Source organism: Littorina saxatilis, linkage group LG4, assembly GCF_037325665.1.
Source record: "Littorina saxatilis isolate snail1 linkage group LG4, US_GU_Lsax_2.0, whole genome shotgun sequence".
Lineage (NCBI taxonomy): Eukaryota > Metazoa > Mollusca > Gastropoda > Littorinimorpha > Littorinidae > Littorina > Littorina saxatilis.
This window is the reverse complement of record NC_090248.1, coordinates 22591729-22617646: the sequence shown is the minus strand read 5'-3', so window position 1 is coordinate 22617646 and position 25918 is coordinate 22591729. Positions and strand designations below refer to the sequence as shown.

Here is a 25918-nt window from a genome sequence, read left to right as displayed (position 1 = left end):
AGGCTGCTTTTAGGTTACTCAAATCAGTGTTAGTTTTGAAGTGTGTACCCCGACTCCCTCTGCTCTGTAGGTAATAAAGCTCTCTCTCTCTCTCTCTCTCTCTCTCTCTCTCTCTCTCTCTCTCTCTCTCTCTCTCTCTCTCTCTCTCTCTCTCTCTCTCTCTCTTCGCCCCCACCTCACTTAAAATACATGCAAGTGAAACAAACATACACACCTATTCACCCACGCGCGACAGCTCCATGGCAGAGTGCGCGGGGAGCAGGTAAAAGGCAGGATGTGGGTGCTCTCAAAAGCTCTTTAACGTGCCCTCAAATAAGCTGAATACATTTTACACCACAAGAAATTAAAGGTGAAAGGAACGTCAGAGCCTATTCCGTTACCTGAAGCAGGTGTAAACAGGTGTTGAACGCAGTCTCGTAGACTTTTTTGAGTGTGAGCGTGTACACCATACAGTGATTTTGGATTGTATTGCCTATTTCGTCTTATTCAACACTTGACCTCCCGACCTCCTACCACCCCATACCAAACATACACATGGTTTATAGGAGTGTTTGTCATCTTGTTCACAGCGTTATTCACTTATTGCTTGTGCGTTTGGTCAAAGCGTCATATTCCACGACTTGTTTCTCCCATACGGTGCTTTTATTTGCTGACACAGAAGAAATAATGCAGTTAATGTATTTGCTGACACAGCAGAAATAATCGATTCATGTAAGTTATTGTAAAATAGACCAGTTTTTGCTTTTTAGTGTGTTTGATTTTGTCTGTGCGATTGACACTGAAATGTTATTTCTTCGACGGAAGTATTCGTTTTAGAGAGGTGCACATTTTGTTCAGATACACTGCACAATTATTTACGCCTGTATAGCTGTATAAATATCTATGGTGTGCCAGTCATGCCGACATCTTTTGCTACCCCCCGCGGGTTAGGGGGAAGAATTTACCCGATGCTCCCCAGCATGTCGTAAGAGGCGACTAACGGATTATGTTTCTCCTTTTACCCTTGTTAAGTGTTTCTTGTATAGAATATAGTCAATGTTTGTAAAGATTTTAGTCAAGCAGTATGTAAGAAATGTTAAGTCCTTTGTACTGGAAACTTGCATTCTCCCAGTAAGGTCATATATTGTACTACGTTGCAAGCCCCTGGGGCAATTTTTTTATTAGTGCTTTTGTGAACAAGAAACAATTAACAAGTGGCTCTATCCCATCCCCCTTTCCCCGTCGCGATATAACCTTGAACGGTTGAAAACGACGTTAAACACCAAATAAAGGAAGAAAGACATCTTTTGCTATGGTGCGATTAGAGTGGCTTAGCATATGATGCTGTTTTACGCATCGTTAGGTTTTCAGGACGTTTGTCTTCTGCATGTTATTGTAACTTTATGTAGCGTTATTATGGCAGCGAATACTTAAGAAAATAGCTTGTTTTTTTGAACGGGTAAGCTTTATGCATGTGTTACGAACTTAAAAAGCTAACATTGTGCACTGAGCCTTCGGTTATTTACTCTTTACAGTGGTAACATCCCTGCTATTAGAACTAGACCGTGGCAGGTGAATGGTCTATGCACTGTCGAGTTTGAGTCATGCTGCAACACTGTATGACTGCACTACCTACATGCGTGTAAATATCTCGCGCTTGAAGGGAGAACGAGGGTTGAGTAGTGAGGAGTGCATGTAGGTGTATGTGAACATACCTTCTGAGTGATATCATCAGTCGTATTTATTATTGTTGGAAATAAAGGGAAGCCATGCACTGACCGGCGTGTCTATTGTTGCAAAAGTTTTGTTTGGAGTTACGCACCTAGAGGTCGTTTACGTATGCATGGCCCTAACGAGTTTGCCGACGTCACAAAGGACCAACCCAACCTGAACCATTTTAGGAAGGGTTAGTGTGAGAGCGGAGTGGTTTCCTGTTCAGGCGACAGTGACAGTAGTTATGTCGGCGTTTGAAAGGAAGCTTTTATCGGTCTGGGCGTGAGATTCGGTTTCGCCTCGCTAACTCTTGTCTTGCAAAGCCAGAAATATAACGCCATGTCCTGTCATTTGTAATGATTAGTCGTATTTACTGACATAGCTTTTCCGCCCGCGTATCGACCTGTTCACAAAAGGTTGGGTAGTCTTTTAGAATGGTGTTGATTGATATAAAGTGGTCAGTCCTCCAGTTTAAGGTGTGTTCATACTAGTATTACTACACTACATGCACTTTTCAGTATTGCAATGTGCTTGTAGGAATTCCTCAGCTATATACCCTACGAGCAACCAACATGATGTGTAAATCTAAGTTACCTTTTCCCTGCACGGATACTTCTTTTTAGTCAATTAGTCCTTGTCCATAGACCGATATGGAGTTTGCAGGCGCCGACACGGACGGACAAATAGTCACAGGTAGAAACATACAGATGAAGACTACTGAACTACCCCCCAAACACAGAGTGGGCACACTACAAGCCATTCCCAGTATGTACATGTACACATGTATTTCTTTCAGATGATCTATCATTCATTCATTCATTTTCCGAGTTGTCGGTCAAAGGTGTAGGTGGCGGAAAAGGACGACCCCACCTGCAGCCAGTTTCACACGCAAGCATGCCCCTCTTGGTGTCGTTGACAAAGTGGTCTGCCCTTGTTCGGCACTTTGATGACCTTTCAGGGTCAGTCGGAAGTTGAGCACAGAGTCATCCAGTACTATGTCTGATGCAGAGCTATGGAATCGGCAGGAAGGCATTCGAAAAAATAAAATATGATTCCGTTTATGTTTTTCTTTGCTGGCGTCTTGTGATGAAGCTTTGCGCCATAATAACGTTTGTTGCAGAAAACGCCCTTTCTCAGCCTTTTTGATCTTGATGTAAGTCTTGCGTGTAAGCCGTTGGAAAGGGGAATGTGGGGTAGGCTTGAATGTCAGGCGTAAAATTTGTAAATGTTAAAACTGTCATCCCAGCGTTTTCGACATCTCTGGCCCCGTAATATTTCTGAATGTGTGCATTAGTCACCCGTTTAGAACTGTGTGTGGTTGTTGTAGGAGGTACATAGGCTACTTAGTTACTTGAGATGAGCGCTGATCTTGAACACCAAAAAGCTTTCTTGGGCAGACAGAATTGCTCAGTCGTCAGAACGAGTCCTCTAGCTGTAATTTGTGACGCTTCGACGTTGGCTTTTGTTTTACAAGTACGTGTACAAGATACTGGTCAAGTATGAAGGGCTTTTCAGTAGAGCAAAGGCAAGCGTGTGTGCACAGGTGTGAACTGAGTTGTTCAACTGTCAGCTTGACATCACGGGAGTGTGTAACACGTGTTCCGACTGAGTAACGTAAGGCAAATAACTGATGTATACATTATACGAGATAGGTTGTTGTAGCGTGCATTCAGTCACAGTTCGTTTGCGCTGCCTGCTGGCAAGGATGTCAATGAATAACTTACTTTTTTCATACTAGGCTGTTGTGGTTTTGCATAGCTGTTCGATTTCTTGTGTGTACAAATGTGTTTTGTGATGTGCATTTGGATGACATAGTAAACATTTTCTTTTCATACTTTGTTTTGAAACCAAAAAAGCGAAGGCCACAAGTCTGCGTTTATACACAACCGAGTGTTAATGATTTAGTTGATTAAACAGAGAGGAATTTTGTCGCACATTCACTGTCTTTACAATGTATCTTCAGGAATTCCCCAAGATAGCCATGCCACAGGTGCATTCTTATCTGACTATGCATTTTTAATCGTACAAGTATGCTGATAACGATGCACATTCTTGCAATGCTTTCAACTATGCGCACGCCCACTACTTTACACCGAGACTGATATGATTTAGAGGACTAAGGCTTTTTGATTAGCGCCGGTTAAGGCAGATACTCGTGTCGCTGACTTGCACTAATGGCAAGGACGTCCTGCTCTCAATACAGTGGTGTCACACTATTGCACATAGGCTCGCATGGTCCCTTGACGTGCTCATTCTGCTAACGGTTGCTTGTTTTAAAGTTTTAAGTAATTATATTCTCGTGTGAATTTGATTGACCGAAGCTTTTGCAGACCGTGAGAGATACCTGTCTAATACTGCACTGGTTGGCCAAGTAAGCATTTGCACACCGAACATTTTAATCCTGCACCGAACATTTAAATCCTGTGTATGAAAGTAGCTGAAGCAAAGAATCTATTTGGCTGAAGGCTCACAAAAAGCTATCAAGTTCTGACCGTGACCTCCCTCCAGACTATAAAGCCCGTCAGAGACTCCCCCCTGTTACTCCCTCGGCAGCTCCTCGATAAGAAGTCCATTAGAAACGATCGCTCCTTGTATGCCCTGCACGCCCAGCCCAGACTGAGGGGGCAGGCCTGAATGCTGAGCGCTCTTGCTGAGGTCAAGTTCTGTTCTCAGACAGTTTGTTTTAAATGGCAAGTAGCTTTGATGTATCGTCGGCTTTGATTTACACGAACTTCCCAGATTCCAGGCGTTCTTGTTGAGCCTGGGTCACCGTGTTCAGGTGTTCCGCTTTCCCGCCAAGCAGTTTTGTCTCACGCTGGCCGTAAGTTAGGGGGATGTTTTTTGCTGACTGTTACATGCTTACTTGATCCTTTTGGTTCCCTGTGGGGTAAAGGGCCTTAACACTGGTCCTCCGCTTCCTCCGGTCTCTAGCACTTCTTAGAGTTTGACCTCTTTCCAGGTGTGACCGGTGGCTTTCAAAACTAATCATCAAGCAGAGTACACCTTTTTTTGGTACTCAATATGCAGAAAGTCTGTTTGAAATAAACTTATTCCTTCAGTTTTGAAATAGTTGGTTTAATTACAAAAATTGTAACTTACAAGTCCGATTTTGGCAGTTTGATGATGTCCAGTCGTGCACACTAGATAACCCTTTCAATAAGTACCCACCCATGCGTTAGTATTGACAGCGACCGCCGGGTCCGCCTGCTTGGGATCCGCATTGTGAAACACATAACATGCTTCAAATAAAGCAAGCTGATTGTTGATCTACCCAAGTTGTCAGTGACAGCGGATTTAGAGATTTGCACTGTAAACATAACCACAAACCATCGCGTTCGTTTGCGTTGTTAAAGTGGATATTTCTATGTTCTCTTGTACGCTTTCACCGTAAGGCGATGTCAGCAAATAGACTTAGGCACACCCGCTCGGCACTTGAAATACCTACTGCTTTTGTACGAATGCTCGAGATCGCGCTCCGAATAAAAGTGTTGCCATTACTGTTCCTTGTGTGGACCGAACTGATTTAGCAGCGGCAGTCCGAGAGAGGCTTGTTGCCCGCACTGTCAATATTGGAATGCCACGAGACCCCTGAACCTGGCCGCAGGGAGTGAAACAAGCTGAACGCTGTTTGCACAGGGGTCTTACCTGGCATGGAGAGAAAGAGAGGGAAGACTGGGATAAAACTATGCTGTCTGGCGCTCTCGGTGTCGCCTGGACTGAGTTGTCACAGGCATAAAGTGGTTTGATGTTGTCGGAGGATTTTGTGAGGGCAGAATTTAGGAAGGGAACAACCCCCCCCCCCCCCCCTGTTGAACTGGTCAGCTAAGGCCAGGTGTGGTCTGGGGGTCACTTACGGTCTCAAGGGTCCCTGTCACTTCAGTGCCAAAGTGTTGTCGTAAGATCTGTGTTGTTCTAGGTCTGTTGATCCTTCTGCATTCACTCTGTGGGTTCTTATGTTCGTCGATGTCCACACGGAAGACAGAACACCCTTTTAAATTTGCATAATTTAATGAAACCCTCACGGTTAGTTTACAGTACACTGTAGTATCTTTATCAGTTTATACGGTTTAACTGCTACATGGAAGTGTGGGTGTCGGTCATACTTGAAACCACGGTGGAATTGTCTTGATTTTTATATCCACATCATCATCGAACGCAGAAGAAGAAGAAGATATCCACATCATAATTATGAACTTTGGATGAAGTTCCGGTAAAATGCTTTTAGTGTTTATACCAAAACATTTTTTTATGCTTCTCAAAGGTGTTACATGACAATGCGATTTGCCTAGTCAACATTTTAACATTTTAACATTATGATTATGATGTGGATATGAAAATCAAGACAATTCCACCGTGGTTTCAAGTATGACCGACACCCACACTTCCAAGTAGCAGTTAAACCCTGTCGATTCAGATATTTTTCTGCATGAGTTGATCATTTATTTTCTGTTACCTCCAATAGCTTTTTCCTGGGGTGGTCTGTAGCACTGACAAATGCTAGCTCAGCATGCTGCCAGTTTACGTCTCAAACACCGTCATTAAACGATCGGTAGTTTTTTGCATTGAAGTTCAGTCAGTCAAGAGATGAGAAGGGGGGGGGGGTGTTACTGAGCGGTGACTAGCGTTAGGAAAATTAATCGTGCTTTTTGTGTACCTTATTACAATAGCGTGAGTCAAAAGCAAAACATGCTGCAAGAGTGTCATAAAAAAAACACCGAACAAAAAAACAAATTAAAGTTGGCGTGGTTGCAGCAATGCAGTTAATTTAACTCCACCCAAACACAACTGGCCTAGCTTAAAAAGAAATGTTATGGAAAGGATGTTACTTTCGTTGTTTTTATAGCAGCCCTTTCCTCGTTAGAGTTTTCAACCCGGCACAGAACGCACTATTCTGCATAACATGTTCTCAGCCCCCTACAAGATGCAATGTTCTGCAGTACCCAATATTGACGGACTGTGTGATGATATCTTCTGCTATGGTCTGTTGAGACAGTGGTCGAGATTTTGATATCACTGTCGAAACAGACCAATAGCAGAAGATATCGTCACACAGTCAGTCAATGTTAGATATATTGCTAATTCTCTGGACATTTTGTATTTACTGTAAAGAAATTACAAAAGTATTTGTCTCAGTTTTGGCTGTTCCATATCCCTCCCTCTGATTATTATTTCTTTTTGTTCACTCTTTTCTTGTACTTTTCAGTATTTCAAAATGTCTTTTCTTTCAAAAAGTCTTTAGTCACTTGCTCAACTAAATTCTGGGATAATTACATTTTCATATATATATTTGTTTGTTTTTAAATGTAGGTGTTTTTGTTTTTGAAGTGGGGAAGCAATAAAGAGGTCGTCGATATCAAAACTGATATCGACGGAAATGTCGTCGATATCACTTTTGCACTGAGCTCAGTTTTGCCCAATTGACCAATGGAAATCCACGTAACATATGAAATAGCAATATTTAGCTTTATCAGCCAGAAGAATGCACTGTTGTGCACTAAACTATCTCTGATTTCGCCGGGAAGCTGTGAAATTGAAGGGGTAACTTGTGAGCCTCCTTTGAGAAGGGAAGCAGCCAGCTTGCGATATCTGTTGCCGTTAGTTGAAGAAACAAATACGTGTAGACGACACGCCCTTCCTCCCTGCTTGCACACATTGCGTGGTGTGCTCAAGTCTTATTCTGTGCCCCGCCTCGGCAGCTCTGTTTGGCGTTTTTGCTAATTAGCTTTGCTGCGTACTAGCATAGTTCACTGTTTGGCAGGAGCACAGAATGTAACTTCCATATATATCACGATAGTCAGAGCGAAGTCGAAAATGAGGCATGCTCTGTATCAAGGTTGGAAATATATTGAGTCTTTTCTTTAATGCAAAATAAATGGAATGCGAGTCGCCTTGAGACACGATTTTCTTTCGAAAGATGCAGAAGCCTCTTTTCAGCTTTCAAGTTGCTCGTCCGTTCAACAGCTTTATCTTAAAACCGTTTGCTGGCAGGAGTTACAATCATTAGACGAAACGGTATGGCTCCCGAGCTTTAGAACAGTAACTTTCCCGGTGAGATGCTAAGATAGTTTATCAGTGCGACAGGTTTAATAATTCACGAAAGTGAGGAAGATGGGCGTGAGGTGAAACTCGCACAATCTTGGAACCATTGATCAGCCTTTGTAGCACTGTTTGAACTAGCTCCATCCCCTCCCTCCTCTCGCAATTTGACTTCATGACTAGCAGCCACAGCCGACACCAAAGGTTTTGTGTTTTTCTACCTGACTCATGTTTTAGAGCCCCTAAGCCCGTTTGTAATGTCAGGAGGGCCATCAGATAAGCTGGCAGTAAGTGCTGTTTGGTTGGCCACCCCTCAGCCCCAAAACACTGGGATGCTCTGTTCGAGCCAAGTACACGTGAAGAGGTGATGTGCTTCAGCCCTTGTTGGAGTCTCGAATAACTTGAGTGTAAACTCTTGGAATGTTACTCCCTACAGATTTAATCAGCGAGGCGAAACAGGAAAATTGTGCACTACATAAACGTGTCAGTCTGTTAATGGCTGTTATGTCTGTTCCCCTGAGGACCATTGCGATTGATTAATCACCAAAATTATAGTATCACAGCAGATTTGCGACAGGTTGTTTAATGTCCGTATTAGCATGATTTTATGTCATTAATTAACAGCGGTAATATTGTAAGGACAGGTGTTTAGTTGTATAGCGCATCTGTATGTATAATGAACATCCGTATTAGCATCAAATATCCTCATTCTTCTACTCAAACGTTAACATTGTCATGAATTTGATTGGTGCAAAACGCCATAAACTACATATCACCATATTCGAACCTTTTAACAGTCCAGGCTGCGTGTTCTTTGCGGTCATTTCGTCCAGTCATTACTTTGCTTTGGTCTGACACGTAGATTTGGCTGTGACATTGAAAATCTGGTTTGATTTTGTGAGTTCTTTGCCGACGTGTCACTTTGACCGTCAGATCGAATCTGGGTTTGATTGTAAGATTGTCTTGCCACTAGAAGGTCTAGTTCTCTGACTTCGGTGAAACGTCGTTTGACAAGAGTGCAGACTTGTCTTGATTGTTTGCGTCTCATTTAGTACCTGTCAGATAAGCATCTTGCAATAACATTTGCCCATTCGGACTGTTAATCTCGCTCCTCGTATAAACTAACTTAATCTGCAGTGCTTTCAGCGTCTGGCTTGGATTTCACATCTGTCTGCTGTTACTTCTTGTTTGTGTTTGCAGTGAAAATATCCTGCTACTTTTTGTATAGAGTTACTTCTCCAGTCGTGGATGGAAGCAGGATTGGTTCCATTTTGTGTCAGATAACATCGGGTCTGTTTATCCTGTGAGTAATAAGATGTCTATCAAAACGGGACGCTGTTACTTCGGGATTATCTTGTAAACACACTGTGTCGGCAGTCAGTTGGGATGGAAGGGGGGGGGGGGGGGGGGCGTTGGTTGGGATTGAATATTGACTTGTTGAGTCAACTTTTCTGTATGACGAAGGGGTTAAGATGTAGCTAATGTTGCCGTGAGAGGCAGGGTGTGCTTTCATCTGTCTTTATGTTTTGAAGCCAGATACCCAAGACTCAAGGCAAAACTTGTTTACAAAGACAAGAATCTGAATTATTGTAAAGGTTACTCAGTTTTATACAGTTATGACCGGCGGAGCTGGTGAGCGGTTAAATGGTATGAACAAAAGAAGACTTGAAGGTGTTTGAGGGGGATATGTCTCATTGTTAGTCTGCAGAGGATGGGCTATTCAATCAATGACATTTGCACTGAGTAATATCTGCATCCGGACATGCCACAGTGTGCATTCAAGCCACGGTGCAGACATTCAAGCATGATAAGCATGCTCCGGAAAGAGGGATGGACGGGTATCAGCTTCATCGCAAACACTTGAAAAACAGACAAATAAAAGTCACCGAGACTGACTGTACGCATGAAAGCTCATGACGAGCCTTCCTAAGTTGGACCGGTTTGACGTTGCGTATGTGGAGTTAAAAAGATTGGATTTTTACCCACGGAGTTAGTCCACAGACGGAAGGTATCGTGATAGTAGTAGTCCAGTGGACGATACCTTCCGCCTGTGGTTAGTCACAGCAGCAGCGTTGACTCAAAGTAGCAGGGTAATTTGGGGTACTAAAACGGCTCGTGTGGATCGGAACTGTGTCAAAGGTCAGGGGTGAAGAGATGTACTGTGACCTTCACGAGCACACGCTGGCAGCGGGCCGCCACTTCAGGCAGCTGACATTATTTTACATTGAGTGCTGCCTGTGCTGTGTGGCCCTCGTACCCTGCTCAGTCCTATCTACCTCTACCTGCTTTCTTACCTGGCGAGTCAGCTTTTGTGGGGCTGGAAAGCAAAGGGGATGGGGGATGGGGGTACTTTATTAGCTCAGTCGTGCTTCCGAACCAGTAAACTATGTGCAGCTGCGGCGGCCCCAATGATGGCCCCCAGAGGTGTCTTATGTGTCTGCCGCATTGCTGCCTTCGCAACGTTTTGTAAACACTCGTTTTTATTCATGTCCGATTACAGCCATCTCTCTCTCTCTCTCTCTCTCTCTCTCTCTCTCTCTCTCTCTCTCTCTCTCTCTCTCTCTCTCTCTCTCTCTCTCTCTCTCTCCCTCTCTCTCTCTCTCCCTCCAGACCTGAAGCAGTATGAGCATTTGCAGGGCAGTTCAAAGCGTCTTTACTGCGCCCCTCGTTCAAGCCTCGGTGAAAATGTCAGTCTCCTCGAATACTCCTGTCTCAGTGGTTTTGGTTTCTTTTTGATCGGAGTGGGGCTTCACACTAGGGGGTTACCTATAAAACTGCATTTTATAGGTGCGTAGCCCCGACAGTTATGGCGCTGTTTGCTTCACTGTTGAATAGCCATGACAGTTTCTTTACGAAGAAGATATTCGTTGAATAAGATAAGCCCTCCTCCGTTCTATCTTCAATGGCTGGCAGGTTTTGTGCTGTTTGTTGTCTCGTTTTGCAATGAGAGTAAAATTGGATTCAACTGTATGCTTTTGGTTGTGCTGTACCATATGTTTACCCTCATACTTCAGCGAGTTACAGTATCTGTTTCATTCAGTCGAGACCAGTTTTGGCCTGTCTTGCCGCTGTTTGCTTTTCAGTGGTTGCCAATTTGGAAAATGAAGGACAGGTCATTCAGAAAGAATCAGGATTGTAGTACTCACACACGTACGCACTCACACACACACACACACGCACGCACGCACGCACACACGCACGCACCGTACGCACACAATCACTCTCTTCTCTGCAGATATATATATATAATTATATACCTGTGTGGTTCGACACGAATTGCTTATTCTGACTCAGTGGCAGAGAGACGGTTTTATTTGCCTGACCTTCTTATGCTATACTTGCGAAAAGCACTTCAAACAGCATGGACACAGACTGATAGCCTTCATTTCGGTTTTTCTACATACAGAGGTGAGAAGAGTCGTCGACAGTACAACACCCACACAAAGAAACATGGAAAGTGACAATATTTAATATGTTCTGAGGTCTCAATACCCTCAGAGAAGGGAAGAGTAGTCGGCAGTACAGCAGCATCGAAGCGGAACACGGTGGGTGAAGGTGAATCGAGATAGATTGGCGAGGTTCCCCCGACACAGAGAATCACCAGGGGACCGACTGCACGTGCGGCTGGCTGGAATACCTGGCACCTAGCCCACCTTTCCCCTGTACCCTCCTCTTCCTTTTTCTCTTCCTCCCACTGAGCTTCTTGTCTTGCACGCTTCGTTGACTGTCGATCGTTTCCAGGATACTGCGCCAGTCTTATAGATATCTACAGCATCTATTTCTGAGCGGTTTTTTTCTGTTTTGCTGCACTGATAAGCACAGTTTTTTGGTGTGCGTGTTTTGATTTTGTTCAGTCTTTTTACTTGTTTATGTTCTCAGACTGTCCTTGTTTCTGGACAACTTCAGAACTAATTGAATGGATTTGCGGGGTTTTTTTGCGTTTAAAGCACAATTTGGGTTGTTCAGTCTCTTTTCTTGGTTGTTGCCGAGTTATTTTGCCGTTCATCATTTTGCTGATGACGTTGCAGAATGTCGCTTTGTCCATTTCAGCTGTAATTGCTTAAAATGGTTTTCGGCAATAGCTGGTCAGAGTAAAGGGGTTGTCAACATCGCGAGTACATCATTGTGTGCATTTTTGATGCTGGGATGTAGTTTTTTTGTAAGGAATGTTCAAACCCTACCCTGGCGGGCGCTGTGGCCTCTTAATCGGAAGGTCGTGAGTTCGAATCCCGGCCGCGGCCGCCTGGTGGGTTAAGTGTGGAGATTTTTCCGATCTCCCAGGTCAACTTACGTGCAGACCTGCTAGTGGCTTATCCCCCTTCGTGTGTACACGCAAGCACAAGACCAAGCGCGCACGGAAAAGATCCTATAATCCATGTCAGAGTTCGGTGGGTTATAGAAACACGAAAATACCCGGCATGCTTCCTCCGAAAGCGGCGTATGTCTGCCTAAATGGCGGGGTAAAAACGGTCATACACGTAAAAATCCACTCGTGCCAAAACACAAGTGTACGTGGGAGTTTCAGCCCACGAACGCAGAAGAAGAAGAAGAAACCCTACCCTGGAATGGAGCTGACCATTTTTGGAAGTCCCACAGACTTCAATTACATACACTTTACATAAACACAATACACTAAAGTCAGTGGTATGTCCATGGGATAGTCGTTAGTCACCGTGTTGCTTTCAAGGGCTGTATGTTTGGCAGTGTTCATAATCTCCCCCCAAAAAGTAATCGCAGTATGATTACAAGGTGATAATGATCCTTTTTACAAGCTGTCAATCAACGGGGTAGCACGCGCGGTGTTAACTGGGTCAGTTCACAAGACCTTTCAAGGGCGGGTCTTCACACCGTCTCAAACGATTTGCCGTGACGAAAAGCATGAAAAAGATTATTCTTGAAGATAAAGAAATGTTTCACCCTTGCGACGAACGCACTGATCTAATTTTGTCGTATTGTGTTAGTTAAAATAGAGAAGAATTTTAAACTGAGTAAAAATTAACGCGCTTTACCCATGGGTTATTTAGGATTGTGGGTCATGTAGCTGTCAGATTTTTTGAGTCACTTGAGAAAAAGTGACTCTATGTAATCGGTCAGTGTTAGTCTGTCCGGCCGGCCGGCCGGCCGGCCGGCCGTCCGGCCGGCCGTCCGTAGACACCACCTTAACGTTGGACTTTTCTCGGAAACTATCAAAGCGATCGGGCTCATATTTTGTTTAGTCGTGACCTCCAATGACCTCTACACTTTAACGATGGTTTCGTTGACCTTTGACCTTTTTCAAGGTCACAGGTCAGCGTCAAAGGAAAAATTAGACATTTTATATCTTTGACAAAGTTCATCGGATGTGATTGAAACTTTGTAGGATTATTCTTTACATCAAAGTATTTACATCTGTAGCCTTTTACGAACGTTATCAGAAAAACAAGGGAGATAACTAGCCTTTTCTGTTCGGCAACACACAACTTAACGTTGGGCTTTTCTCGGAAACTATAAAAGTGACCGGGCTCAAATTTTATGTGAACGTGACTCATTGTGTTGTGAATAGCAATTTCTTCCTGTCCATCTGATGCCTCATATAATATTCAGAACTGCGAAAGTGACTCGATCGAGCGTTTGCTCTTCTTGTGTTAATACCGGATGAGCTACTCGTTCAACGTGGTTGATAGATGGTGGCAGGGACAGTCATGTCTGTGCGTGTGTCTAGCAGATGACCCAGTATCAAACTGTGGTGTAATGGGGAAAAAATATCGTAATACACTGTCTGACTGGAAAATGCCTGTCAGGCTAGTGTCATGCTGAGACACTATATAAATGGGAAAAAGCTGGCTGTGCAATATCTCACCGCAGTTATTATGCACAAGGCCCGGCATATCTTTTCACTGAGCTGACACTGCACGCAAATACATGCATACAAACCCGTTTTGACAAGATAGGGGTCGAGTATTTTGTTCGGTCCGTATTCCACAAGAGGAATGGAAAATGTTGAGGACTCGGCCAATGCTGGCTTTGCGGGCATACAACTGTACATTTCTTTTGGCAGTCTAAAAGGCACTGCTGAGTTTGTATGCCGTTGGAATTTTCTGCTTTTTAGCTTCGTGGCTGAAACTTTTCTTTCGTGTCCATGTATAGACTGACACGATTAAGATTTTTTCTTGATTCCTCGCTTTGTCAAACTGCAACCAGTGCTGTTGAATGCTTTTATCTTGGCTTTAGCTGAGCTGTTTGTCATTTTAGATACCCATTATTGCTGGTAATTGGTCTCTATATAGCTAATTACCAATTATTACTAGTAATTGGTGTCACGAGAAGATGACCGCAGTCAGTGAGTACAGCTTTCAAGACGGCCGACGAAAGATGGCCGCTCATTGACCGGACAGCGTTTCGATAAAAAGTAAGGCAGGGCTAATTAAACACAATTGTGATGGTTCCACTGCAAGCTTGCACTGATAAGTGCTGGACTTGCTAATATAACTACAGAGCGGAGTTGACACGATCTGTAGGCTTTAGATGTAACTTACTCAGTGAGTTTTTGAATAACGTACTATAGCTAGACGAGCAGGGAAGCCTATAACAAAAAGTTCACAAAACTGTTGTGTTTTCCGTACTCCAATTTCGATGCAAGGGAAAACGTGCATGCGAAGGTGCAAAATTGAGCGAATTTACGGATATGATGTGTGTCGGTAGCACTTGCACTTTGACTGTTACACGTACCTAGACTCTCACTAGTTTCTGCCTGATCTAATGGTACCAACTGACCTTCAGAGAGGCCAGATTTGGGAGGAGGTTCTGGGAATGTAGATCCCTTCTAAAAACATGTAATGAGTCCCACCTACTTTCTGTGCTGCAACACTGATCATAGTCAACAGCATTTCAGGAGCGGCCAAGCAGATGGTCAGCTGTTGTCCGGTACACAGCACTGGTGTACACGCTATTAGTTTTGTTTCGTCGTTGTTGATAGATGATGAGCTCACAAATCATGTCATGAATAATAGTGTATAGACCTATGTAGAGCGTATCTCATTTTTACATTCATCTCACTTGTAACACAAGAGAAACTGCTCTCTTGTGCACTTTTTTTCTGACTGTCTTAATTCGAATCCGGATTCTTGTTTTTTCGTTTATCTTTTGGTGGGCTTGTTTAGCAGACACCCTGGCCGGTGCAACAAACTGCTAAAATTACGTGGGGGAAAGGGGTTAGATAAAGTCCTCGTAAATCTAGCTACGATAAACGGCGTGCACCAATCTTTTTCAACTGAAATGGAGTGTGGGCGAAAGCCTACGAAACCAAAGGTGAGACTGTACACGTTTTTTGAACCGAAAATATCCCAAAAATGTTTGCCTTTAGCCATTGCCGCGAGGAACACGTAAGCGGGCTGACATGCTTCCATATCACGCACATTCTGTAAAGGCTGAGTAAGGTAATGATATGCAGGTCATTAACATAAATGCACTCTATACTGGGAGCACGCCCCGTGTCCTTCTGATTGATATTGATCTAACCTGTCATTCAGCCCTCATCATTTTAATTTAGTCACTTACTAGCGCAGGTAAAGCACACAGGCAGTGGCTTTCAAACTGCAATAAGCCGCGCTTCTGTTATTATTAGAATATGACAAGTGTTACTGCGTGAAGAAGCATAGTTCGTTCTTTAACACGAGGAGCAAACTATGCGTGCATCAATATTTTTGCTATGCTCGGATAGTCAAAGGGTAAATTTTGAATGCATTTGCGGTGTACTGCTCCTTGGCGCTGGAGAGTGAATATGAACATACATGGTTATAGACTCCCTCATTAACCTGTATGAGAACAATTGCTGTTGTTGTTAAGGCAAAAAAAAAATAGTCTGTTTACGGTAACCCGACCGACCCTATTTTATTCGCGCGACCCTAGACTTTTTTTTGGCATTTGGGGAAAAAAAAAATCCTTGTTTTTTTTTTTTGGCAAAATAACGTAAAAATATGGTTTTTTGGAGGAAAAAAAAATCCCGACCTACCGACCCTATTTTTTTGGCCTATGTTACCGTAAACAGACCTATTTTTTTTTGGCCTAATGTTATTGTTTTGTGACGGTGTCCCGACATGTGATTTTGGCGGTTTCAGAGTAATGATGCTACAATGCTAAGAAGAAGGACACAAAATTTATGATAGTAATGATAAACATTTTGAGAAAGAGCCCCTTGCCTTTAACTTTAAGAGTTACTCAACAGCAGTGGGCGTCAGTTTAAGGATTACGGGCTGAAGATTGGAGGTGAAAGCGATCTTTAAACTTGACAGGGACAACCCTTGACCCTCCCTTGACTTCCCGAGTCTAGGAGTAAGGCTATGGTAAGGATACGGGTTAGGGTTTTCTTATTCGCGAAAGAGGGAAAAAGCTAACTCAGTGAAAAAAAGATAAGAGCTTCAAAAATTCGACGAACGAGTCTCTGGTCGGTAGCATTATTTTGACGTCACTGGAGGATCTGTACACTTGAGGTGGTCACTTTGGGGCCAGAGGGTTAAAGGGTGGATGGATGAGATGGATTAACCTCTGACAGGTTGAGGTCGGGGGACGGAGATGGTAGACACAGGGGTGGGGGTGGTGGTTAAAAAAACCGTGTGTCCGTGTATCAGTGTCAATGCCCATACTGAGTTGCTCAAGTCAGAACAGAGGCAGTCTGACAACCGCAGGAGAGAAAGACCAAATCTAGTCGGAACAGTCAGAGCGTCAGTGGATGAACGGAAGGAAACGGAGGATGGGGGGTGGGGGGGGGGTGGGGTTTAATGCTCCTGTACACACGAAGCAGGGGGCAAATCTTTTATGTCTTGTTGGGTGTCACCGCAGTGGACAGGTATATGGACTGAATCCCCATAAGAGTGGACGAGGGCAGGTAGAGAGAGAGTGCTTTGCTAGGTATCAAGGCAATGGGGAGTCGGGAATGCAGGACCTCCGGGCTTTTGCATTTCACAAGGTATCAATAAACCTGGTTGTCTTTTTATCCTCCATGACTCAGAGGGTTAGGGTGACAGGTGCCCATGAATATGTAGGAAGGAGGTCCAGTGGACAGTGATATACAGGTATTTCCCTTCCTTCCCGTTCCGAAATGACCAAAGGGCAGCTTAAAGAAGCGTAGGTTTAACCGCTGTCCCTTCTGTATTTTGTTTCATTGACAGAAGTATACATGTTATGTGGGGGGGGGGGGGGGGGGAGGGGGCGTGCTTTCGTTCGTCTTCTCAGTCTAAGTTTTTGGATTATGGCAGGCACTCGTGGGATTTTACGTGTATGGCTGCCCCCCCCCCCCCCCCATCCCCCTCCACCCCCAATGTAACCTGCAATTCTCCGTTTTCAGAGGAGTGTGGGAATGTGTTAATTTTTAAGTAAAGTAAACGTTTGCACACGAAAGGTAGAGGTATAGTATGGTATTCGGTGTCATTGTTGAGTCACCCACCTAAAAAAAATCAACCTCTGTGCATAATCTATTATCACCTGTTTGCCGGGTTTGTTGATTCATCTTGGGTTTCGCCATTTTAAATTTCACTATTGTTCGAAGCTTTGGAGTTTACTCTTTGTACGGTAGATACGTGGGGTTTTTTTTTTTTAAAGTTTTAAAATTCGGTGAATGTTTGTTGAGACAATAAAAACGGTATAAACGTATTGATGAGTGTCTTACCCTTTTTGCGTCATAAGGGAATTTGGGCTGGGATGGGGGTGGTCGTGGCGGAGAGATTTAATGGTTAATTGTGAGTCTCTTTCTTTGTCAGTCTCTTTCTCCGTGAAACAATTTTGTGTAAAAAGGCATTACGATTCGAATCCCAGTTGAGCTAGAAAGAGCATACCAACCGCCAACACTTAAGTCGATTAAACAATTGTTTTTGTTCTGCCGCTTTTAGCAATCTGAGGTCATTCAACTGAGACGAGACGTCCTAACCGTCGTCAAAACATACACGCACATCTTTGTAATTCGATTATGAAAACATTTAATAGAACCCCTCTCGCGTTTTGATTCTATAAGAAGTAGTTTAGCCTTGAAGATGAGCACTGAGGCTTGTCATTTCCGTCTATGTCCGCAGTGTATGGATTGTCCATAATTGATCCCATTCATTGTTTTCGTTCAGCCTAGAATAAACTGAGGTTTTGTCGCGATGTCTGAAGTTTGCTTTGAATTTGGCGGAGGCTTGTCAGTTCTGTGGTTTGCGTTCTGTGGTTTGCGTTATGAACTGTAGTTGTCAATTTATTGCTGGAAAGCCATCAATATTTTACAGTTTTGGCCACTTCGCTACCTAATTTGCACAATAGTTCAGTCACACGAATGCGAATTTTGTGTCAAGTCGTGCAGTCCATGGTAGATTGGTAGGCCGCGTGTTTAGTAAATGTTGGTGTAGCGTGAAATTAAGCGTCCTGAATGTGCTTTTCCGTTTCCGTGTGCTGTGATTGATTTAATTTTATGTCGATTTTTATTGAGAATTATTGTTCTTTCATTAAGGGTTCTGTACTGATTTCATTTTTTGGTTTGTGTGTTTTATAATACCTCGGTTCTTATAAATTTGACTTTAGTGTCGATTTTTATTGAAACTTAAATTTCTCATCGGGTAGAAAAACGAGGGGCTGTTTGTGAAAAGAATCAGTGGAGGTGGGGGGTTGCACATGAAGTGCAGTTTTTGCTGTCACGTCTTATTAGCCCGAAACGGGCGAACACAAAAAATGAATTACATGGAACTCCTGAACCACTGAAAACAACATGCATGCACGCAGGGTAAGGAATGTGAATCGTCATCAAAAATTGCGGGGTAAGCGCTCCCTCTGTCTCAATCTGCTGGGTGTCTCTCTCTCTCTCTCTCTCTCTCTCTCTCTCTCTCTCTCTCTCTCTCTCTCTCTCTCTCTCTCTCTCTCTCTCTCTCTCTCTCTCTCTCTCTCTCTCTCTCTAACATACATATAAATCAGGTTCAGTGACATGTCATCAGGGTCTTAATGTATTTGTTGAATTTTATGCGTGACTATAATTTATAACTGTGCAGATACTATTGCTGTTATTTTAACTACTATTGTAAGGGGCTGTGGCCTTAGACAATTAAAGATTTGTTCTTGTTCTTGTTCTCTCTCTCTCTCTCTCTCTCTCTCTCTCTCTCTCTCTCTCTCTCTCTCTCTCTCTCTCTCTCTCTCTCTCTCTCTCTCTCTCTCTCTCTCTAATCAAGTTTTTTGTTTCTGTTCTGGATAGTAATTGTGTTAAAGTACAAACTCACGCAGAGTCAAACATGCAGAAGTTGAAAATCTAGCGTGCGCCAGTGAACACATGTTGCAGCAGTTTTGTGTGGCCACCAGGAGCCTTGCCCTCCCTCTCCCTCCCCCCCCCCTCCCACCTTACTATCCCCATTTTTATATTTAGTCAAGTTTTGACTAAATATTTTAACATCGAGGGGGAATCGAAACGAGGGTCGTGGTGTATGTGTGTGTGTGTGTGCGTGTGTGTGTGTGTGTAGAGCGATTCAGACTAAACTACTGGACCGATCTTTATGAAATTTGACATGAGAGTTCCTGGGTATGAAATCCCCATACGTTTTTTTCATTTTTTTGATAAATGTCATTGATGACGTCATATCCGGCTTTTCGTGAAAGTTGAGGCGGCACTGTCACGCCCTCATTTTTCAACCAAATTGGTTGAAATTTTGGTCAAGTAATCTTCGACGAAGCCCGGGGTTCGGTATTGCATTTCAGCTTGGTGGCTTAAAAATTAATTAATGACTTTGGTCATTAAAAATCGGAAAATTGTAAAAAAAAATAAAAATTTATAAAACGATCCAAATTTACGTTTATCTTATTCTCCATCATTTGCTGATTCCAAAAACATATAAATATGTTATATTCGGATTAAAAACAAGCTCTGAAAATTAAATATATAAAAATTATTATCAAAATTAAATTGTCCAAATCAATTTAAAAACACTTTCATCTTATTCCTTGTCGGTTCCTGATTCCAAAAACATATAGATATGATATGTTTGGATTAAAAACACGCTCAGAAAGTTAAAACAAAGAGAGGTACAGAAAAGCGTGCTATCCTTCTTAGCGCAACTACTACCCCGCTCTTCTTGTCAATTTCACTGCCTTTGCCATGAGCGGTGGACTGACGATGCTACGAGCATACGGTCTTGCTGAAAAATGGCAGCTACTTGACTAAATATTGTATTTTCGCCTTACGCGACTTGTTGTTTGTACATTTAGTTCTTAGCTTTGTTTCTTTCCTTTTTGTCACTGTTTTCATTTTTGGGGAGGAATTGTTGGGGTGTCAAGATACTTTACAGTTTGCACGAGATGAAAAACGAGGGTGGGGGGGGGAGAGAGAGGGGGGAACGACGCTTGTCTGGTCGGTACACATAGAGAAGACTTACATCACCGTCACTTCTTTTCTACGCCTGAAAGGATCGGCCTCGTTTCCCCGTTTTTCAGTGCGGTTTTCTACTTTAACAATTTGAGTTTAATGCAGTCTTGTGGCTGTACTGCTGGAATGTTGCGGGACGGCGTCAAACGACCTAGCGACTGGAGTAGACGACTGCCTTTTATGGGCTTTTTGTAGTAACGCTCAAAGGATTAGCCTATGGGGATAAACGTGGAGTGGCTTATGGTGTGCCGGATTTTCACCTGTTCCCTGCCGCATTTCCTTTTGTTGCCTGTGCTTGCGTCAATGCTTCATTCATGCACTGCTGTGCTGCCTCATTCGCGGTTATTCATATTGTTTGTGTTTGCGGTGTTTTCGCCAAGCTTCTGGTTCTGCGTTTTCTGAAAAAGCATTGACGGTGTGTTAAACTGTTCATGTCGATGTAACTTCGACTTATTTTAGGATTGAGCACACCGGGGAGGCGTGTGTGTAGGCGTAGTGGGGTGGTGTGCGGGTAGGGGAGGGTATGTGCGTTCGTGTTAACTGTTCAGATGTTCTTGCTCAGCGGTTTTGATTTGTTTGGGTTTATTTGGCAAAAGAATGAATACCATTTTTTTTGTAAAAGAAGCCTGCTAATAACGACCTCTGCAGTTGTTGTTTTTTTACTGCGCCTTGCAATGTTGTTGTTGTTTTTGTTGTTTTTGTTGTTACATAAAAACAAGAAGGCACCCTCTTCCCCCCCCCCCCCCCCCCCCCAACACACACAAACAGATTTTTGTTTTAAAGCAAAGACCGATCATTATACAGTTAGGTGAATCAATGCCGGATTCACTCAAGGCTATTGCTTGATCAGGGGAGTGAGTTTGTGTATGTGTGTGTGTGTGTGTGTGTGTGTGTGTGTGTTTTGGGGGGTGAGATAGGCCTACCTTTAGTTTACTAAAGCGACAACATGCGGTTTATTTCTCGCCGTCCTATACCTGCATTCGGCGTCTTCGAGTTCGTATGGGTTTTCCCGGGTTCAATAACTCCCACGCACATGCTCACACCCACACATGCCACGCACGTCTGTTTCTTTGAATGCATTTTTGTTGTTGTTTTGTCCTGTCTTTGCCCTTTCAAGGCGTTTTTATTTTGGGTGTGAGACTAGATAGGCTACATAACATGACGTCAGTGTTTGGCGACTATGTGACGACACTAGCTGTCTTTGTTCTTTGCATTGTCAATAAATACTTCTCATTTCAGTCGGCACATTTTTTGCTTTCGCCTTTTTACATTTAGTCAAGTTTTGACTAAATGTTTTAACGTAGAGGGGGAATCGAGACGAGGGTCGTGGTGTATGTGCGTGCGTGTGTGTGTGTGTGTGTGTGTGTCTGTCTGTGTGTGTGTGTAGAGCGATTCAGACTAAACTACTGGACCGATCTTTATGAAATTTGACATGAGAGTTCCTGGGTATGAAATCCCCGAACGTTTTTTTCATTTTTTTGATAAATGTCTTTGATGACGTCATATCCGGCTTTTCGTGAAAGTTGAGGCGGCACTGTCACGCCCTCATTTTTCAACCAAATTGGTTGAAATTTTGGTCAAGTAATCTTCGACGAAGCCCGGACTTCGGTATTGCATTTCAGCTTGGTGGCTTAAAAATTAATTAATGACTTTGGTCATTAAAAATCTGAAAATTGTAAAAAAAAAATAAAAATTTATAAAACGATCCAAATTTACGTTCATCATATTCTCCATCATTTTCTGATTCCAAAAACATATAAATATGTTATATTTGGATTAAAAACAAGCTCTGAAAATTAAATATATCAAAATTATTATCAAAATTAAATTGTCGAAATCAATTAAAACACTTTCATCTTATTCCTTGTCGGTTCCTGATTCCAAAAACATATAGATATGATATGTTTGGATTAAAAACACGCTCAGAAAGTTAAAACAAAGAGAGGTACAGAAAAGCGTGCTATCCTTCTTAGCGCAACTACTACCCCGCTCTTCTTGTCAATTTCACTGCCTTTGCCATGAGCGGTGGACTGACGATGCTACGAGTATACGGTCTTGCTGAAAAATGGCATTGCGTTCAGTTTCATTCTATGAGTTCGACAGCTACTTGACTAAATGTTGTATTTTCGCCTTACGCGACTTGTTATTGAATGTTTTGTGCACGCTCAAATACAGCCACCCCTAGCCTCGTCATCCTTCTTGTGGCTGGTCGATAGGCTTTGTCTGCCATAAAAATAATATTTAAAAAAAATAAAATAAAAAGATTTACTGTGAAAAAGGCAGTACTATTTTCCTGTTAACAGTGACTTTCCCTGATGCCACAACTGCACAAAGCAAGAGCGCAACATACATAATTTGTATGGGTTAATATGGTAATGAGGGAAACGATTAAGATAATACAGGAAAATTACAGGTTGTTCCGTGTCTAGTTGCACGCTCCAGTGGTTGGCCTTGCTTTGCTGCTGGGAGATGTGACAAAATGTCGGGTCATCACCTCTTAGCTGTAGGCCTAACCGGATGCTTTGCTCGTAACCACTGCATTGTAGTCAGTTTTTCACGTACAGAAATAAGGTGTTTCGCAGAGTATGGCCATGTTTGGAATGGGGAAGGTTGTGTGTGTGTGTGTGTGTGTAGGTAAGGTTGTTCCTAGTTTCGGTAGAGTGCAAAAATTTGTTTTGGTTGTTTCCCCTTCTTACGGTCCTCCTGAATCAGATTGTTACCCTTGCCAAAAGTTTTGTTCTTGGTAGATTCGACTTGCGTTCAATAAATCCGTCACATCAGCGTATGACTGACTGTGAGCGAAAAAAATTCAGTGGATGTGAGAAATGTGCAGCTTCTGCAGCTCCTTTCTCGTTAAGTATGAACGCAGGACCGACTAAAAACATATTTATCAAGCACAGAACTGTTAAAAAAAAAACCCACCCCAAAACAAGGGTGCAGCAGAGGACAGGTCTCTCACTGAGGTTCAACTTGCTGTTCTTTCTGTGAATTTGAGACTGCCGGTTGAGCTTTGGGGTTATCTTTCTGTAGCTATTTCAGCAGTAAGTTTACTCATTCTTATCTTTATTAGTCTGATAGTATGGTGGTTAGAGCTACTTGCTAACATTTGTAGAAGGTTGCTTGATATGTGGCGTGATTCTACCATTGGCATTGGAAATACTTCAGATAGTTTGCACTGTCTGAGCTCAACAATGCCTGAGGATAATTCCCTTTCCTCTGTTAACGGCTTATGCTTCAAAAGATAAAACTCTTCCCGAGAAATCGCCCAGACTGTGTCCAGAATGAGTGGGAGAAAATGCTGTTGATTGAAACTGCCTCCCCATAAGCTGACGGTTGAATGAGACAGCATAAATTCCCCAGACGCACTGCTCCAGTGACAGTGTCATCATCGTACCTGTGTACCTGTACGTGTAATGCCCAAAGCGGTGACACCTGTGACGTTTTCATCTTTCGCCGTGTTGATATTTCGCTTCTCGGCCTCGTTGATCTAGTATAAACTGTACACTGAACAAAAAAACCACCCTTCGATAGTACTGATAAGCGACCTTGTGTACCTTACATTCATGGGTCCAAATTTGTCCAACCAATTTGTTTTATTTAACTTAGAAATTTGATTCATCCTAAAATGTTTTCCTTCTTACTCAAGGGACGTAACCACTCAGTACACGTTTTCGAAGAATTCGATTTTGGGGGTGAAATCTATTAAATTTTACCACCAATTTTCTTCACATGCAAGAAACTGACATGCTTTTCGTCCATAAATAATTTCACTTCTTAATTTTACCAGGAAACATTTCAGTCTTGAGTATATGTCGAGGGGGAAATATGTACACAGGCGAAAGATGAAATCGTGACACCGCCCACTCTACCGCATGCTTCACACCTGAGTGTGCACAGTCGGCGGCTCGGTGCTCGCTTCACGTATTAGTGTTTAGTGATCGCAACTGCCAGAGACATTCCTTACTGCTGTCTGCTGTGCTGCCTTTTACTGCGTTGCCTACACCTCTAGCACAGGGGAGGGGGGGGGGGGCGTCGGCTCTCCTTCTGCTTTCAGTTTTTCTAATGAAAAAGAACAGCCCCCCCCCCCCCCCTCCCCCAAGTCATGTGCCTGTGGCTCAGAATCAGACCGGCTATCATTGGGAAAAAATGATCTGCCAAGGATGATTGAATTGCTTTGAACAGTTGCAGCTTGGAATGAGAAAGGCTTGCAGATAGGAGATGAGGGATTATTTTGGGATTGAGGAAATGTATAGTCACTGTGTCATTCACCTTTTTTAGAACCTGCCTGCCTGAAAGTGGGCAAAGTATCAATGTTTGCAAACCGTATGAGCCTCCCTTTTAGGGTGTGATCAGTCCTTTCAAGTCTGTTTACTCCAAAGATCAAAGTCAATATTGCAGTATCAGGTGGTTAGGTGATACTGGCAGTGAAACATTGATTTATTCCCTCCACTCTAGTGTAAGGATTAGAACTGGTGGGGGTTTACACCAAGTCAAATTCTCTTTTCACTTCTGTTCTTGTCTTTCAAGGTTTGTGGTCTGATCATGCAGTCTCAGTCCTACAACCTCCATCCCGGGCCCACACCCCCAAACCTCTCATGAAAAATGTCCCGGATACACAATAAAAACCATGTGCGACAGACACACAGGGACACATACAAATGCGTGCATTTGACCAATAATGATATCACAGTGGTTGTAGATGTAGAAACATTGTTTTTGCAAAGTGTGCCTTTTGTTGTTAAAATTAACAGTTTTTACATTGTAAATGTGAAAATCTGTGAAAAATATCACACACAGTAATGTGAACAATGGTTATGAAGGAAAAAAACCCCACCTTTTACACTTTACAGTTGTATTGATGAGAATATCTCTTTTGTCTTTTTGCAGACAGTACAGACATCGTTGACAAGAAGCTGAAGCTGATCCTGGGTCTGATATGGACGCTCATCTTGCACTACTCCATCTCCATGCCCATGTGGGAGGGAGAGGAGCCCACACCCTCCGAGGGCGGCCCCACCCCCAAGCAGCGTTTGCTCAACTGGATCCAGAGCAAGGTTCCAGACATGCCCATCAAGAACTTCACCACAGACTGGAACGACGGGCGTGCTATCGGAGCCCTCGTCGATGCCGTCGGACCAGGTCAGTTTCTTTCTCCAGTTAGATGTGTCGAGGAGAATTTTCCATTTTAATAAAGTGGAACCCCTTTTGAGACTTCCTCCATTTAAAGACCTTGTTTTTTCACATGTTCTGTAAATTTACCTCCATTTTAAGACTCCCTCCTGAGACCTGATTCGTTCAGATTTTGAAAGGTCTTAAAAGGGGGGTTCCACTGTATTCATGTTAATGGACAATAAAGTGATGTACTTGTTTTTGTTATTATTTTCATTCTTTTTTGATATTTATCTCTTTATTCATTTTCATATTGATGAAATTTATTTATCTGATCATGCAGTTTTTATTACTGTTGAACAGTTCTTGTTGATACAACATGTAGATCGTACACAGATCTATGAAATTAGAGTACTTAACAGAACGTGAAGAGTAGATAGAAGAAGAAGTATGCTGAAGCTTAATTAGCAAACCAGGAGACTGTTTGGCTAATAATCTATTCAGTACTTCAACAAAACACTATGGACGCAGGTCAGCAGACCCAGTATCATATAATGGGCAATGAATCAGCTGTAAATCTCTGTTAGATTGATAGGAATCAGGACTTTAATATAATTTTTAAAGCTGTTCATTCTTCTTCTTCTTCTTCATTCATGGGCTGCGACGGGCGCATTGACCTAGTCAATAAGACATCGGCCTCCTAATCAGAAGGTCGTGAGTTCAAATCCCAGC

General features: G+C 42.9%; 1 protein-coding gene across 5 annotated transcripts in view; it reads left to right on the top strand.

Annotated features, from left to right (window-relative positions):
* The window catches only part of LOC138964239 (filamin-A-like), a 208762-nt gene that overhangs the window by 99784 nt on the left and 83060 nt on the right, over positions 1-25918 (top strand). For all 5 annotated transcript variants that reach the window (XM_070336133.1, XM_070336134.1, XM_070336135.1 and 2 more), the window contains exon 3: positions 24965-25216. In XM_070336133.1, the coding sequence (XP_070192234.1) occupies positions 24965-25216 (252 nt within the window). The remainder of the gene's footprint in view (positions 1-24964; positions 25217-25918) is intronic.